This window comes from Pleuronectes platessa, chromosome 14, assembly GCF_947347685.1.
Source record: "Pleuronectes platessa chromosome 14, fPlePla1.1, whole genome shotgun sequence".
Lineage (NCBI taxonomy): Eukaryota > Metazoa > Chordata > Actinopteri > Pleuronectiformes > Pleuronectidae > Pleuronectes > Pleuronectes platessa.
The window spans coordinates 15,669,479-15,684,668 of NC_070639.1; the positions used below are offsets into that span (position 1 = coordinate 15,669,479).

A 15,190-nucleotide genomic window follows, 5' to 3' on the forward strand; every position below is an offset into this window, starting at 1 on the left:
GTTAGCTAGTTCTTATCACACAAATGTACATTCAAGTATACATTTTTGCAGTAAGTTTGGGTTTAAATAATTATTTGAAGCTATAAAAACTAGATGAAATATCAGGATTGATAACTGACACTGACTCGCCATTCCCGATCGCCACATTACCGACTGTGGCTCCGAATGAGCAAGATTGCGGCGTTCACACATTTTGGCTCCATTTTTGTTTATATATCTATGAACAAAACTTTTCATACACTTGCTTAAAGCCTTACCTCGACAAGAAGCATAGGAACCTCTTGTAGTGATGCCCTCTCAAAACGTGCCCAGAGACTCATATTACCTGAAATCACAACAAATATTACTCACAGAGAGGACTTCATTTTCACAGTCAAACATATGAACCACAATCCTCCACGTGAGCACTTTAATACTTTGACATCTCTTAGGCCTGAATGAAGAAGTGCACTTCATCCGAGGATCAGGATTCAACACGTCCAGCTAAAGTGACACTGAGAAGCGGACTTGCCTTGGCCTGACTCCAGGATGAAGCGGGCGATGTTAATGACCACAGAGATGGAGGTCCGAGCTGTGCTGTTCAGGGGCAGAAGGCTCTCGATCGTCTCCAGCTCACTCAAAATCCTTGAGAAGCAAAGCAAGTTCATATTTCAACATCTGAACGTCTCCTATAAAAAGATCATGTCTCATAAAATTTGATTAGAGAGTTGCAGACGGTCCTCCAGCATGCGTTCCACATTTATGTTTGATTTCAGAGGGCTTGTTAATTAAGATCACTGAAATGCGGAGGCCTGGTGGTTTTTATTGTAGTTAATGACTGGGACCATCTTCCTGATATTTGAAATAAATATAATAAATGTTCATTATAAGTGGATGTTAAGACAGTACGACTTTTTTATAGCATTGTTTTTTTTTTTTTAAAGAAAAGTAGTTAATTTCTAAAATGTCCAGTTAAAGCAAGATTAGTTTCATATATCTACAGATAACACTGCAGGATTTCATCTGTGTTTTTTTTGAAAAAATATTTCACTCACATGTGATTCCAGATGTCTGGTCCACTATCTCCGGAGGCGCTCTCAAAGAATGTTTCTACCACCTCAATTCCAGCAATTATGTAAACAGCATACATCTCAGGTATTATGGTTTTGACGACGCTCTCAGCTCTCTCGAGGATGAGGAGGGAGATGTTTCGTGATGAGTCAAAGTTCTTGTCTGGCTGGACAATGAGCTTCAATGAAGCCTGCACAATATTCAGGATGTCCTGCTGTACCGAGTGCGGCAGGGGCCCTGTGGCTCCAGTCAGGAGTGTTATGGTGGTTTTGACTCCTTCCACGATGGCGGCTATGAAGTGATCACTTTGAAGGCCCCCTGGTCGCTCAGCCACCATCAGCGCTTTCTCGAGGGAGCGCACAGTATTGATAATTGCAGAAAGAGAGATGACTTCATCCTTATTGAGGAATATAGACATTGTCTGCAGCAGGTGCTGAATGTCTGTCACAGGGGTAGATGTGTTGATGGAAGAATTCCCCCATTGAAGCATACTCGTGAAGATCAACTGGACATTGGGTTGTTTCAGCCACTCCTCTGTGATGTTTAGGTAAAGCGGAATTTGAGCCGTGATAGCATTGAAAACTGTTGAATTGAAATACTCCTCTGGAACCATCATGTTCTTCTGATCCTCTGCTCCGATGAACTTTATGATGTCAAATAGGCCCTTGAGAATCTGAAAGACAGTTTCTGTAAAGTTAGCTAGTTCTTATCACACAAATGTACATTCAAGTATACATTCTTGCAGTACGTTTGGGTTTAAATAAGTATTTGAAGCTATAAAAACTGGATGACATATCAGGATTGATAACTGACACTGAGTCGCCATTCCCGATCGCCACATTACCGACTGTGGCTCCGAATGCGCAAGATTGCAGCGTTCACACATTTTGGCTCCATTTTTGTTTATATGTCTATGGACAAAACTTTTCATACACTTGCTTAAAGCCTTACCTCGACAATAAGCATAGGAACATCTTGTAGTGATGCCCTATCAAAACGTGCCCAGAGACTCATTTTACCTGAAATCACAACAATATTACTCACAGAGAGGACTTCAACTTCATGGTTAAACATATGAACCACAATCCTCCACGTGAGTACTTTAATACTTTGACATCTCTTAGGCCTGAATGAAGAAGTGCACTTCATCCGAGGATCAGGATTCAACACGTCCAGCTAAAGTGACACTGAGCAGCGGACTTGCCTTGGCCTGACTCCAGGATGAAGCGGGCGATGCTAATGACCACAGAGATGGAGGTCCGAGCTGTGCTGTTCGGCGGCAGAAGACTCTCGATCGTCTCCAGCTCACTCAAAATCCTTGAGAAGCAAAGCAAGTTCATATTTCAACATCTGAACGTGTCTCATAAAAAGATCATGTCTCATAAAATTTGATTAGAGGTCTGCAGACGGTCCTCCAGCATGTGTGACACATTTCTGTTTGATTTCAGAGGGCTTGTTAATTAAGATCACTGAATTCATTATAAGTGGATGTTAAGACAGTACGACTTCTTTCTAGCATTTGTTTTTTTTTAAGGCAAAGAGTTAAATTTAAAATGTCCAGTTAAAGAAAGATTAGTTTCATATATATATATATATACAGATAACTCTGCAGGATTTCATGTGTGTTTTTTTGTCTGGTGTTTTGTATGTTAGATGCCAGGATTACGCAATTAGGACCCAGAGTAAATCTGGTTAAACTGGCAGATCATTTATCCTTTTTTCGCTCTTCATGGCGAGATAGGGCATTAGCTTTGGTAGAGATATGCAGTGTCCAAACTGCCCCCACACACTGAATTCTTTATTAATTACAACATTATACACAATGGGAGTGCAATGCAACAAAACTCATTAACCTTCAGTGGGGAACTGGCAATTAGAGATTTTCATTCTTGAGCACTATTTCAATTAGTTAATCATTTCAAAACATTAAAATACTCCTACTGCACAAACACAGAATATCTTATTTCAAGTCATTCAAAAGCCTATTCAATTATTTTATGTAATTATTGAATATGTTGTTTATCTAATTCTATCCACATTTGTTATTTATCATTTGGTCCAAAGAACAAATATTTCACTCACATGTGATTCCAGATGTCTGGTCCACTATCTCCGGAGGCGCTCTCAAAGAATGTTTCTATCACCTCAATTACAGGAATTATGTAAACAGCATACATCTCCGGTATTATGGTTTCGATGACGCTCTCAGCTCTCTCGAGGATGAGGAGGGAGATGTTTCGTGATGAGTCAAAGTTCTTGTCTGGCAGGAGAATGAGCTTCAATGAAGCCTGCACAATATCCAGGATGTCCTGCTGTACCGAGTGCGGCAGGGGCCCTGTGGCTCCAGTCAGGAGTGTTATGGTGGTTTTGACTCCTTCCACGATGGCGTCTACGAAGTGATCACTTTGAAGGCCCCCTGGTTGCTCAGTCACCATCAGCGCTTTCTCGAGGGAGCGCATAGTATTGAGAACCGCAGAAAGATAGATGACTTCACCCTCATTGAGGAATATAGACGCTGTCTGCAGCAGCTGCTGAATGTCTGTCACAGGGGTAGATGTGTTGATGGAAGAATTCCCCCATTGAAGCATACTCGTGAAGATCAACTGGACATTGGGTTGTTTCAGCCACTCCTCTGTGACATTTAGGTAATGCGTAATTTGAGCCGTGATAGCATTGAAAACTGTTGAATTGAAATACCCCTCTGGACCCATCATGTTATTCTGAGCCTCTAAGTTGAACTTTATGATGTCAAATAGGCCCTTGAGAATCTCGACAGTTGTCTGGCCAATTTTATTCAACCCTGCGCCATCTATTGGGAACTGGAGGGTTTTTATCAGGTTCTCAATCTGTTTAGTTACAGACAGAGAAAAATCGGTCTGTGCCAGCTGTAATGTAACTTGCATTTGTGTCATGACGAAAAAGGGTTGGAGAATCTCTGACACCGTGCTGTTGGTGGTGATATTTCCCAACTTTTTCAAGTACCAGTCTATAATCTCCGAGTATACTTTCTGGGCATACATGGGGTCCATCATCAAGGTCGTGTTTAAATTGTTGTATGGTTCCATGTTGGCAATCAGTTGTATCAACCGCTCCACCACTTTGATTTCATTCATGATCTCTGGGGAGTTCAGGTGATTCTCCTTGAGGATCAACTTTATATTGGCCAGAGTCCCGTTCAAGGTTTGTTCGAGAGCCACGTTTGGATTGTAACTGAAGTTAGCTCGCATGATGTCTCTGAAAGTTGAATTGACAATTAACGGGATAAGGGAGAGGATGGCCGTCTGATTGCGTAGACCAGGTACGCGTGTCAGGAAATCGCTGAGACCCTTGACCAGCCCCGTAACACACTGGGCTGTCACCATCAGGTCCTGATCTGGTTCAAAGCACTGGCGAGTATTGATGATCTCCATTATACTTAACAACAGGCGGTTTATGTCAGCAGCTCCAGCTAGTGCAGCAAAGCTATTCAGCTCCTTTAGGGTTAGGTTTGACTGTCTCAGAGCATTCTGGACATCTGACACAGAAATGTTGGGTGTAGCCACGAGCATTCTGATTAAATGAAGAGCCTGTTTGACTGTTTTCACATTGGCAGAATCATTTGTGCCAAGGAGGAGTGAGAAGACAAAGGATGTAAGTTCCTCATATTCCTGTGCTACCAGAGAAGCATTTGTGGCCGCCAGTTTAATGGTGACAGTACCCTCGGCTGAGAGCATCAGGTCCAATATCTGATCCAGGAAGTTGAGGATTTCCGAGATTCCAGCCAAACAGTCCTGGCCTGCTCCACATTTGATAATGTAATACTGCAGAGCTTTGAAATCCTGGAGAAAGCGAGTAACTTCCTGTCGGAACGCTGGTGGCAAGAATGCCACAAATTTCTGGATAACAATGTTCTGGGCAGCATCTGGCCCGGCCTGAGTCAGGTTCTGAAGACTCTCCGGGGTGAGGAGGTTGAGGAAGTCTTTGGAAAGCACGTGGAGGTCAGTGATTTGTGCTGCGCTCACCTGACTACTCGGTAAGAAGATATGCTCGATTTTTCGCAGCCTGTATATAGACATCACCAATTCCTGAAGCTGGTGTAGATACCCAAGAATGACATTAGTTGGGTCGCCATTCGGAGAATCAATCACTGTCTTCAGTACCTCCATGGCACTTAGGATGGTCTCTACAATACCTGATGAAGTTTGGTTGGTGAAAGGCTTGATGGCTTTTCTGATCCGGGCCACAACGTCAGGATCGAAATAGTCCGAATAGGTAAGTAGACTGCTTCCCATGATGTGAGGGAGCGACAGGGTGAGGTCCCCTTGCAATGAAAGGAACTTAGTTATCAGCCCCTCAAGCTCAGGCATTGTTGGGTCCGTCTCATTGAAGGTAAAAATGTGCTGGTTGAGTCTGCCAACCTTTGAGGCAACGTCAATGACTGCGGAGAAATTAAGGGGGCCGTCACTGAGGAACAGAGGCAGCAGTGGTGCAAGACCTGTGGACGTTAGCAGGATATTCAGTTGGGGAAGCAGTACATTCGGGTTAGAGGTGCTGCTGTTGGGAAGGGTGGAGACAACCCGTAAAAACGCGTCCAGGTTTAACATCAGGTTAACCAGGTAGTTGGAGAGGGCATCTCCACCTTTGATCTCTTTTTTCAGTGATGATGTTGCCAGATATTTGTAGATGTCGCCATACATGTGCTGCAAAAGATTCAAAGTCCCTTTGAGATATCTACAGAGAAAAGAGAAGAGAGGAAAAGAAGATGTAAGATCTTAGAGTATTGTCAACAAAAACAACTTATGGTTTTGTGATCCCTAAACTAGCCGAAATCTGCATTTGTGCTTAGACGCTAGCATTAATAACAGTTAATCATTTAATCCAAGGAGTATTTTGACATTTGGGGGACTAAGAATGTTGCCTTTCTTGCAGAGAGCTGGATGAAAGTATTAATGGCACTGTCCAATCATTTGGAGCTGGACCTGGCTAGCTTAGCTTAGCATAAAGTGAGGTTACAGACAGAATATTCCACCGTAGCTGCTACGTTTTTTCTTACTTTTTAAACAAGTCGGACAAAACCATTGTAGCAGTTCCCCCAACATAAAGAAAGTCCAACAACTCATCGAACTCTAGACAAGAACTACCCATCAAGGAATTTCAACCTAAAAGTATTCATCGTCACCACATTGATGACGTCATCTTTCATTGAAACGAACAAGTTTGTCACTTACCTCACCAGGACATCTACATCTGATGACATCAGAGGCTCGGCCAGTCCTTGAACAAACCGTGACCAGTTCAAACCAGTATCACAATTAATGGCTAAGGTATAGATGTTGACGGAGCCTAAAAGGGAAGGTGAACACATCACACAAATACTTGGATTATCATGTATTGTATTGTATTTACGATGTTAAATAGACCAATCCTCATTTATGAGTTAAGTTGTTAATGTTGCATCGCTTGAGGTTATTTCAGCCACACATTCAGCAAACACACTTTCCATCGAGCCTCACTCCAACAGTCTCTATTAATTATTGTACAAAGGACTTAACAAAGAAAAAAGTATTGATAATACTATAATATAAAACTAAAATGGATAAGACAATATGCTAAAATATGCGTACAATTTGTATTTCTCTTTCTACATGTTCTTAATCTCCAGGAAATGTCATAATTATAAATTATGTAGGATTTTTGACATAATGTATTTATTCTTGATTATAAAATTAATATTAATGAATATAATCAAAATAGCATGGCACAATAAGGAAAGAGAAGAGGAAGACACTCACAGTTTGACGGCGGAGGTGTGACCCCCGGGTTGTAGTTCAAGACCCAGTAAACCATGTGGAAGTAGTTCTTTGCCTCGGGCCACAGTTCACTCTTCTCAATCTTTTCTCCCAAATTCACCATGAAGAAGAAAACACTACAAGCAAAGCAAAAGCACAACACGTTTGAGACATTGAATTGATAAACAACAGCATGAAATGAGACACTGTGTACATTATCTAAAACATATCATGGTGGAGAGTAAAGTTCTTCACAAGCTATAATTAATCATTTGGTCATGTCAAAAAGCAAATCACCACTTTGGAAAGAACCATGCACAAGTATAGAATCAACTCTTTCCGTTCAAGACCTTTGTTGAAGAGCCTGAGTGAAATTCTGAGGGTTGTCTGGCATCCAGTTCATCCAGTATGCTCCACCCAGCTCTTCGGCGAGTCTGTTCAGAAGCTCTCCAAACTTCATGGTCTTGTTGTTGGACTTTTGCCACTCGGAGAGAATCATGGGAAGCGTTACGTTGTATTCTGTTCGGCTCGTGATGGCGTCGTAAACCTCTTGCGCCTGCAGGGAACATCACAACACCCGGGTTACGTTTGATGGATCACAAGAACTTGACTTTATACCTCTGTGTACTAATAGGTTCAAGTAAGATCATTAAAAAGAACAGTCAAATTAAACTAAGATATGTTATTGTTGCTCATGAAGAGTTTGACCATGAAACAAATAACTGACTTGCTTCATCCGGATTGTGTGAGTGTGATTTGATCAGCTTTGAATAACAGTCGGCCAACATAGAACAACTCTCTACAGATCGTTATTCAAATGATATTTTTGTAAAAATTTAGAATCTTTAGAATCTAGAGCTTGATTCATTTATTGGTTGGCCAATAAAAAATCTGCACAAATGAGCCATTCACTGACATATTTGGATATGTGTGTCCCGATACGTACTGATATGAATACTTTTATTTTACATAGTGGACAATGCAGAAAAGAAGCATTTAAGTGGAATTCAAAATATTTGGTTGTATTTGTGTTTTCATTTGTTTGTAGTTATTCATAATAGTGTTTGTGGTTGCACTATAAAATATCAGGGCTGATTTCCATCTCTTTGACATAAGGGTTTCATAACAAAACCAGAAGAACTATTCATAACTTTTCCAAATGAATATCAGCCTCTATATATACCGACATGGGATTAGTATCTGCTTCCAAATCAGTCAGGCTCCAATAATTTCCATATTTTTCACACTTTCTGATCAAAACTGGTAAAAGTCCCGTTGGAGTGAAACTCTCCAAATGGCTTTTAATAACTTTACCTTCTGAATCAAGGGCTGCCAGTCCTTTAGTAGATACAGCGGTAAATCAGAGCTGTTCTGGCAGATAATTGCTCTCCACACGTCAATCTTTATGGTCTCAGTCTCTAAGAGGAACTCCAGGGGACCCAGGACATCAGCACATGTTAAATTATCAGAAGCCAGAGTCTAGTAAAAAAATGAAGAATGAATTAGTCAAACAACAACACATCAATGCCTGAAACTACAAGGTTGTTAAATATAGTAACTGCCGCTGTAGGGAATCAGTCATTACATACCCTCATAACAACTTCCGCCACACTGCCAAGGACACGACCGATCCAAACGCTTGACTGTGGCTGGTTTGTCAGCAATGTGGTCAAATTCACTTTGAATTGATTGGCATCTTTCAGTATATTTTCCATCATTTCTGCAAAGCAATGAGTGTGTTAAAAACAAATGTCGAGCAGAGAAAAAAGCAGGTCACCTGACTTATATATAACTTTCTTATGTTCGGTGATCAAATGTACTTTTTGGTTTAGGCTTTAACACAAAGCTACATTTTCAACACAAATGTTAAGTGACCCACATGAGTAACAATTCTGTTGTACAACACATCCCAAGAGGTGGCTCTTTATGAAGTGTTGTAACTTTGCTTTGTGTTGTTCTGTGTGTGTGTGTGTGTGTTTGTGTGTGAGTGTGTGTGTGTGTATCCATTTCCTATGGGGTAACTCCTCTAGTGCCTCTTTTCTTCAACATTTTCTTTTTTTCATGCTGTCCCCTGAGAAAGGGTGTGAACTGTTCTATTAAGTTCTACGTTACCCAGAACACTTTATGTTCTAAAGGTGGGGTTACCAATAATGGCTGTTTGTGCCTATCTATCTGCTGTTTGTGCCTATCTAAAAGTGTTTGTGTTGAGTTTTTTTGTCTTTTAGGGCAGATTTTCTATCAAAATCTATTCTACCCTGACATTCAACTTTGTCTATACTTGTGAGTGCCTGAATAATACATTTGTTTTGTCCTTAAGAGCGCTGAAGACACATGTTTGACTCACTAAAATGAGACATTTCCATGATCTCTCACACAGGAGACAGACTAGGATGTTATGCAGTCTTACCCTCCACAGTGTCGAGTGCTAGTGTTCCTGTCATCAGGGACTGAAAGCCAGTATTCAGGAAGCTCTGGACAACCATCTCCAGCTCAGGGACAAGTTTTACAAGCTCCATCACCACTTGTCCGACGCTCAAAAACCTGCGGAAATATAAGGCAATAAGCAAACAGGGTTCCTATTACAATGGAAGAACTGTTTTACTGATTTGTAAACAGATGTCTTATGCCTCCTCTGTTTTGTGGGAAGAATCTGAAGTGTATATTAAGGTTGACAAACATTAAGGGGATTGTTTCAAGTATAATCTTTAGAAGAATAAGGCATTGGAAAAGAAAAGAAATAAAGATAAAGAAATGTTTCATCATATGTTATATTTGTGGGAAATATATTTTTCCAAATGATTTCCCATCTCTCTTAGAGCCGGTATTTCCCCAGACGATACTGTACTTACAGATCCTCATCAATATTTTGTGGCTGTGTCTCCACGCTACGACGGTTCCTCGTGGTGTTGGAACCGCCCGGACCTCCTGGGGATAAGCCACCGATCAGACTGTGCAGCAGCCCTTTGACGAAGGCCACATCATGTGGAGCAACATGCTTACTCCAGGCCAGGAGAACCTAGGGAAGAGGAGGTTAATACCAGCAGGTCAAGTCAAGGAAAAGAGATAACAACATTTAGAGATGCAGCATTAAACTGATATGTTGCCGTCTCTTTCTCTTATTTGTTACAGAATAAGCGTTACCATAAAACTTAAATAATTCAGCAGTCACACATTTGCAAATTTATATTAAATTAGACTAGATATTAGTTTATAGATCGATAGAGCAACATTTTTTGCTTGTGTCATATTAACAAATCCTTACTTTAAAACAACACAGACCTGTTTGTTATTTTATAATATTGTGTATTTTCCAATTAAGTAAAATGTTGTGCTATTAGCTGTACGTAAAATTTCGAAGGTGTTTATTGTTATGGCTTTCTCCTTAATGTTTTCCTGTCGATATTTAATCATCGGGTACAGAAGCAGAAAGCCGAGATAAACTGGTTAATCACAGTCGTTACACTACACGTCATTAGCACGTATGCAACATGGCGCTGGATCTGTAGGTGACATGCATTAGTAATACGACACATGCACAGCACCATATTACTAATTGACGTCCAGCTGCCTGTTTGAGTAAGCTCACAGAGCAATGACAGTGTGTGTGAACAGCTTCTGATTGGGAATTACCTCATCAAAACACAGGTACCATGGTGGCGCCGCTAATTGGCTATCCCTGAGGTTTGAACTACCCCGGTGCAACCTGACAGGTGCAGTTGCTTGTTGCTAAGGAGAGACTCATTATCTGGTGGAGTCTAAATCTTAATTGGGTGTGAAGGTGGCACTTCAGGATGCAAGTTAGGAGCTGGGGCAGTAGAGCACAAGCGAGCAAGCACGAGAGACGGTAAGAGAGAGGGACTGAGAAAACACAAGGCAAATCTAGGTCTCATCTATAACCTTTATCTGTTTATGATAATAACATTATCGTGTCAGTGTAGCTCACCTGCTTGGCCACCTTGTCAGGGCTGATTCTACGCAGGAGCATGTCCACAGTGCCCGTGCTGCACGCTGCCGTTAACCAAATTGGGTTACTGCCGTTGTCGCACAAGTAGGAGGCCACCATGCGCCTGTCCATTGTCAGGCCGATAGCCTAAGACAGAGAGGAGAGACAGAGTAGGTTTAATGCAACAGACTCTTAATGAAGGGGAAACAGGTATTAACACAGATAGAAGTAACAGCTGGTTCTTGCTCTTGTCATCTAACTCGTCCTTTATCTTGTAACTGTTTCAGATCTAGTTTTATAGCTAAAGAGACTTCTGTGCCAGTAGGTTGAGTCACACAAGACCAGTCTGGCAACCCTAGCAACAGAGGTGCTGTTTTTTTTTTTATATTAATAAATATTTATATTAGTTGTAATATTTAATGTGAAACTGCACAATTTTTACATAAAATGCATCTTTTCCGATCAATTCCGATGAATATCAAATTACACCCATCTGAATTGATCTAAAAAAGAACCTTTGATTATCAAACACTGAAAGGAGACATATCATAAACATATCCATGCTCATTATTTGGTCAAATATCCTGCTTTGTTGTGATTGGTCGATAACTTCCAGTGTGTGTAGGAAATGCCGGCCTCTGTTCTCCCTGTGCGTGGCTCTGATAGGGACTAGGGACCAGACAAGCTGCTAGGAGTGCATTAAAAAATATGTATTGTGATGTCACATTACATCACAATGAGCTGGAAGTATCATCTGGAAAATTGACGAGGAGTTTCAGGAGTGTTTTCTGTGGAGAGTGAGGAGCTTCTTTGGGCTTTTTAACAGAACACAACAGGAAAGAAAAACAGAAAAAAGCATAATACGTCCCCTTTAAGCTACTTCTCCACTGTGATGTTTCTTCCTCCAGTTGCATGGGGATGCAGTATAATGACTTTGGGCAACACGTACCTGGTCCAGTGGTATCTTGACCTCTTGTAGAACACGTTTCAACATCTCACTAATGGAGTCGTTCTGCAAAGTGACGACGTCTCCCAGGGAAATGGACACAACTGAACGGAATCAGACAACATGGTCAGATGTTACACATAATGGCGTCTTAGCACTGAACCTGACTACCAACATTTCTCTGGAGTTTTAATATCAAAGGGGAGTTTGCATTGGAGCTTCACTAAAACAGCAGGAACTCGTGAACCAACATCCAACAGAGAATATACATTAAAGATATCAGTGAATAGGGGTTTATTTAGCATCGTATTTATGTAAATGTAACAAAAAACACTGTTAATCTCTCTTTGTGGTTGACACATAGAGTATAATCAGTACTAAGGCTCATGGTGTTACCTTTGCCAGGCCAGTTTTGTATGTAGCGAATCACGTTGATTCCTCCAGCAATCACTAGATTCGCGGAGGAAAGTGTGGGGCTGGCTTCAGGGAAGTTCTTCTGGATGACATGCAGAGCACTAGAGACACCACGAGGGGAAACAAAACATTTAATGCTCAAAACAAGACGGGACGAGCAGCGAACACCAGATAGAACTAACAATTACACAAACACACACATTTCACCCTCCTGCTGCTCTAAATCTGTCTGTGAGTCACAGGTGTTGTGGGTTGTATAACAGAGCTCTGCCTTTTGTTCGAGCTCAGCTCAGTAAACCGACTGGTTCTTGTACTAAAACAGTAAATTTCCCGAGACTGTTTCTAAAGGTCAAATCACATGTCAAACTATAACAACTCACTCCATCATTTGTCTTGGGGGGATTCACCCGGTGTCAGGGGAATTAAATCTTAATACATATGTTACTATGACTGGCCAAGCTATCGTGTCCCAGGTGGCTGACCTGAGAGCTCACAAGGCCTCAGCAGGGCTGCTTTGGTTTAGGGTTATTCAATTAAAATTCAGAGAGGTCCAAGAATATCCTTTGTTGACAGATCTGTGTTTTAATAAATTTAAACGAAAAATAAAAAATAAATCTGAGACTACGTGTCACGTTAACGGGAGAATATCAGAAAATGTTATTTCGCATTAAATTACGACATTAAACTTGTCATATTGCATCTTTATTCTTGTAATATTAACACATGCATAGACATGCACAGGCACACTCATGCAATTGTAGGGAAATTTAACCTCTGCTTTGAGCAACCATGTAACGCGCCCGGGGAGCAGATGTTGGGGGAGTAAGGTGCCTTGCTCAGGGGCACTAGACAGGGTAGGGAGAATCCTCTTGGATTTTTGGAGAGATCAATCCAGGTTCGTCTCTTTGTTTTTTCTCCGTGGAGTCGAACCAGAGACCTTTTCTGCCCATAGTCCAAGTTTCTGCCACTAGTCCACCGCCACTCAACTTTGTTCTCGAAAAATGACAAATAGCTTCCTCTTCAATAGGGCCCTAAAACCGTGACTTTTTAATTTGACCTGTGTATTCACCAGTGTGAGTGTCACCAAGAAGATCAGCTATTCTCATCAAACAACTAGATACAAGTTATTTCTATAAACTGAAACACATTAGCAGGAAAACACACAATTAGGCAATTAAATTAGGAGTTAATTATATAAGCTGCAAAGAATTAATTTTGAGAGAAATATTCTATTTCAATACAGAATTTCACAGACTGTTTTAAGGAGCTGAGCTCACAGCTAACAGCACTTCATCACTGTAATAGAAGGTTTTATTAAATAATAATTTTGCCTTTTTGTTCACATTTCTTCTAAACTAAACTAAACTGCTCCATCACTGACGGTGCATTACCCCTGTATGTTGGTGAGTAGAACCTCTGTGTTGTGCAGCCCTTGATCGACAGAACCATTAGAGAAGAGCTGGGGGAGAACGAGGAGACTTTCCCACAGCGAGGTCTGATTCTGCAGCTGATCGAACACCATCACCCCCAGCCCGGCCACCGTCATCATCTCGTCTGGTTGGTTCTGCATCAGATCCGACAGCACCTGACAACCAGTGGCCATCTCAGGGTTAACAAAAGCATTCAGGCGGCACCAGCTTGTGTAACGGCACAACAAAACACGGAATGAGGTTGGGCGACGTTTGCCTGCGATCACAAACACGCACACACGCACATACCTGGTTGAGTGTGGAGAGCGACACCTCTAACACAGTGTTGTTGGTCTTGCAGAAAGTGACCGCCGAGGTGGTGAGGGGGTCGGGCGAGGTTGTGTTTATCATGGGCAGTATCATGGTGCAGATGGCTCTCTTCAACACGCTCACCGACTCCAACAGTTTGTTGAAGCTCTCCTGCAAAGGACATGATTTACAAGGACTCATGTTATTACACTGAACGGCCCATTAGGTGATGGTATTCGTACAAAAAACAATAACACAATAATTCATTCATAAAATATCGTAAGACGGTCTGAACAAAAAACTACATTGGCAACTTCGAAATGTTTTACACTTCAAATATCAACATTATACAAGGAACAATTATCTGTCTGTAAAGAATCATTTTTCAATCATTATCATTTTTTGTAAAAAATTTAAATATTCAACTAACAGGCCTATGAATGAATTTATGCTGAATATGTAGTTTATATTATTACATAAATTATCTGATATACCTGAAATACTTTTTAAAAAAATTAAAGATTCAACATTGAAAGGCTTTATAGTCAGATGCAGAAAGAATTCTGATTTCCCTATGTCTCTTCCTGGTGCCATCATTAAATATCTAAATAAAAAATAGAGGTTGAAGAGATGAAAATAAATTTGAATCCATGCACACTGAGATAGAAGGTTAGAAGGTTATAACTGTTTTAAAAAGACTTTTTACCATTAATAATATTAATTACATATGGGCGCAATTGAAAATACAGGAACCAGCTTATTTCTTTGGATTTGTGTTGATTTTATCACCTGTTTCTTTAGATCCGTTTTGAGGCTGGTGTTTCATAAATAAGAATTAAGAGAATTTCTTCTCTTTCCCTTCTGCACCTTGTTTTTAGCCCCTTCTCATTTCTCTCAGAACACGGTTTCTCCCCTGACCTGCCTCAGATCCACGTGACATCCTCCGTCCGTCCACCCTGTTCCCATTCACCTGTCTGCCCCGCCCCTCCACACTCCAGTCCCCACTCACTGTAAGACCTGCTGACATCTGAGCTTTCTCCACCCACATGTGTACACAGGGCTGTGGTCAATTCGACAATAAACTGGGTGAAATGACACAATAGCCAAATAATAAGGCTTGGTCGAATTCTCTAAACGCAATGACAAGGTTCCTCAATGTGTCCTCACTAATACACTGGGCCATCCTTTTCAAAAGGAAAGGAGATAACGCCATCCCATAATTCCTTGCAGTTTCACCAGAGCACAACCTCAGATATGTAGAAATTGCAGAGCACCTATTTTGAATGCTTGAATGCTATGATGTAACCAATTATATCATGTGGGTAAAAAAGCATTCTTGTAAAAAATATAA

General features: G+C 41.0%; 1 protein-coding gene across 4 annotated transcripts in view; it reads right to left on the bottom strand.

Annotated features, from left to right (window-relative positions):
* The window catches only part of abca12 (ATP-binding cassette, sub-family A (ABC1), member 12), an 80,789-nt gene that overhangs the window by 59,452 nt on the left and 6,147 nt on the right, over window positions 1-15,190 (bottom strand). For 2 of the 4 annotated variants that reach the window (XM_053439275.1, XM_053439274.1), the window contains exons 7-24: window positions 13,840-14,010; window positions 13,513-13,706; window positions 12,104-12,222; window positions 11,711-11,811; window positions 10,762-10,908; window positions 9,668-9,834; window positions 9,226-9,359; window positions 8,408-8,538; window positions 8,133-8,297; window positions 7,169-7,374; window positions 6,822-6,955; window positions 6,258-6,372; window positions 3,133-5,760; window positions 2,255-2,367; window positions 2,002-2,069; window positions 1,035-1,723; window positions 512-624; window positions 258-325 (exon numbers count right to left, since the gene is read on the bottom strand). In XM_053439275.1, the coding sequence (XP_053295250.1) occupies window positions 258-325; window positions 512-624; window positions 1,035-1,723; window positions 2,002-2,069; window positions 2,255-2,367; window positions 3,133-5,760; window positions 6,258-6,372; window positions 6,822-6,955; window positions 7,169-7,374; window positions 8,133-8,297; window positions 8,408-8,538; window positions 9,226-9,359; window positions 9,668-9,834; window positions 10,762-10,908; window positions 11,711-11,811; window positions 12,104-12,222; window positions 13,513-13,706; window positions 13,840-14,010 (5,463 nt within the window). The remainder of the gene's footprint in view (window positions 1-257; window positions 326-511; window positions 625-1,034; window positions 1,724-2,001; window positions 2,070-2,254; window positions 2,368-3,132; window positions 5,761-6,257; window positions 6,373-6,821; window positions 6,956-7,168; window positions 7,375-8,132; window positions 8,298-8,407; window positions 8,539-9,225; window positions 9,360-9,667; window positions 9,835-10,761; window positions 10,909-11,710; window positions 11,812-12,103; window positions 12,223-13,512; window positions 13,707-13,839; window positions 14,011-15,190) is intronic. The other 2 variants (XM_053439277.1, XM_053439276.1) reach the window with 2 other exon arrangements.